Consider the following 2,277-nt stretch of genomic DNA (forward strand, 5'->3'; position numbering starts at 1 on the left):
TGTGTATGCGTGCGTATGTATGTATGCGTGCGCGCACGTGTGAGTGTGTGTGTGTGGGTGTGTGTGTGTGTGTGTGTGTGGGTGTGTGTGTGTGTGTGTATGTGTGTGTGTGTGTCGCATATTATATCCATTATGGACAGAGACGATGACACAATGTCCCCTTGTTTCCAACAATTTCAGTGCTACTCTTGAGCATAATCCACTGGAGCCCCGCCTCGGCCGTGGGTCCCTGGTGTTTTGCCTGCGCCGACGCCTTCCACCCAGCCATCTGCCTAAACGTGGTGCAATGTGGTGAGCACGAGTCCTGCATCACAGAGAAGAGAGTGAGCAACAACGGCGGAGATCTCTACACCACTGGCTGCAAGGCGACCGCCGACTGCGTGAAGAGGGTGAAGAAGCGAGCAGTAGATCGAGCGCTGCTGTGTAGCGAATGCTGCGACGGAACTCTGTGCAACGTAGAGGGATGTGGAGCGACCAAAATCCGAGACCCTGGACGAAAGTTTTGCCTAAATTGTGGGTTTGTTCAGCATCCGAAAGACTGCGACACGGTAGAGCATTGCTCTCAAGACCAGCAGTGCTCGATGTCGTTGCAGAAAAAGTTAGGTTTGAACTTCTACCAGTTGGATTGCCAGCCCACTACGTCGTGCCCGGCGGCCACAGCTACTCTCGCTTCCAACAACGCATTCTGTTGTGACGACGATCTGTGCAACTCCAACGACCTCGGCGTTGACCCCAGCACCTACACGACAACCCCGAAACCTTCCCCCGGGCCCGCTACAGCGAGTTTTGACGACCCAGTCTACACCTACAATGTGACCCACGTGCCCGGGGAAACCATGGACCTTGTGTGCCATGTGAGAGGGGGGCCGGCTCCTACCGTCACCTGGACATTCTCCAACGACACGACAACCTTTGACATCAAGACAGGATTCAAACGTGACGCGAGCGGGGACAGTATTCTTTCCGTCCCTACTCCAGGCAAATCCGATTCCGGCCAGTATACGTGCACCGCGGATAACAAGCTAGGTCCTAAAGTTAGTGACTCTCTTAACGTCACGGTTCTTGTACCCCCTTTCATTCAGGGACCCCTGAACCAGAGCCTCACGATCGACTTACGGAACGACATAAATCTGCCCTGTGACGTAGCTCAGGACAATTCAACCAAAGTGAGGTGGCATGTGCCTTCTAATGTCAAGAGTTACAGAGTGAATAACGACAGTTCGTTAACCGTTTACAACGTTCATGAAGAAAATGAGGGTCCGTATTCGTGCACTGCAGAGAACAGCGAAGGCAGAACAGAGAAGTTGTATATGATGTACATTAACGGCACACAGACAGCCACTGTGCCTTCCTGTACATGCCCAACCACGACCCCAGTCACCTGCCCGCCGCCCTCCGCTCTCGGCTCGCTCACCACAAGCCTGGGTTCAACCTCTTCCAAGACACGCACAGCCCTGCGAGCAACCACAATGACGACACCAGCGACCACAGTGACGTCACCAACGACCACAGTGACGTCACCAGCGACCACAGTCACGACACCAGCGACCACAGTCACGACACCAGCGACCACAGTCACGACACCAGCGACCACAATGACTTCCCCACCAACCACCTCCACATCGACTCGCACAACCCCGTCTACGACCACCCCGCGTAGTACTCCCACCAACACCCACACGCCCACCACAACTGTCGTCACTTCCACAGGAACTCCTGGGAACCCTGTCTACAACCAGTTCCAAGACATCAAGGCCAACTCCGTCAACATTTTGCAGTGTCCGGTGTCTCGAGGCACCACCGTCACCTGGCGTCGGAAGATCGAGGACTATGACCACAGCTCTACGTACTATTCCAGCGATCGCAACGTTCTCACAATCAACTCCCAGCTCTCTGTGTCTCTGAAAATGACGGGTGTTTACGAATGCCTCGAAGGTGGAGTCGTGCGTGGGCAGTTCGTGATTTACAATCGGAGTCAGAATACCACCTGCGCTGAACGATTTGGAGACCGCTCCACAACCAAAGGTGTGGTTCTCCAAGCGAAATGCGGAAACTGCGGAAATAACAATGGCCTGAACCCGGCCAAACTTCTGACGATAAATGACCTTATTTGTGAGAATGCTATTCACAAAGGAGCTATTTTTCCACTGGGGGGAAACGTCACCTACATAATTAAAGACAGAGGCGTGGTGGAGATACTGCGGCAGAATGGACAAGCTATTCTCATTCCTTAGACTTAGATGATGAATGGACCTCAACTCCCTCGTAAGGGGGGGG

The 2,277-nt window shown here is 53.6% G+C and overlaps 1 protein-coding gene across 1 annotated transcript in view; it reads left to right on the plus strand.

The window, feature by feature from the left end:
- Positions 1-2,257, plus strand: part of LOC101848904 (mucin-2-like) — a 9,067-nt gene extending 6,810 nt beyond the window's left edge. Inside the window, exon 2 of the mRNA XM_005104457.3 lies at positions 181-2,257. Within this exon, the coding sequence (XP_005104514.1) occupies positions 181-2,234 (2,054 nt within the window). The 3' untranslated portion in view covers positions 2,235-2,257. The remainder of the gene's footprint in view (positions 1-180) is intronic.
- The last annotated feature ends 20 nt before the right edge of the window (positions 2,258-2,277 follow it).

Source organism: Aplysia californica, unplaced genomic scaffold (assembly GCF_000002075.1).
Source record: "Aplysia californica isolate F4 #8 unplaced genomic scaffold, AplCal3.0 scaffold00420, whole genome shotgun sequence".
Classification (NCBI taxonomy): Eukaryota; Metazoa; Mollusca; class Gastropoda; order Aplysiida; family Aplysiidae; genus Aplysia; species Aplysia californica.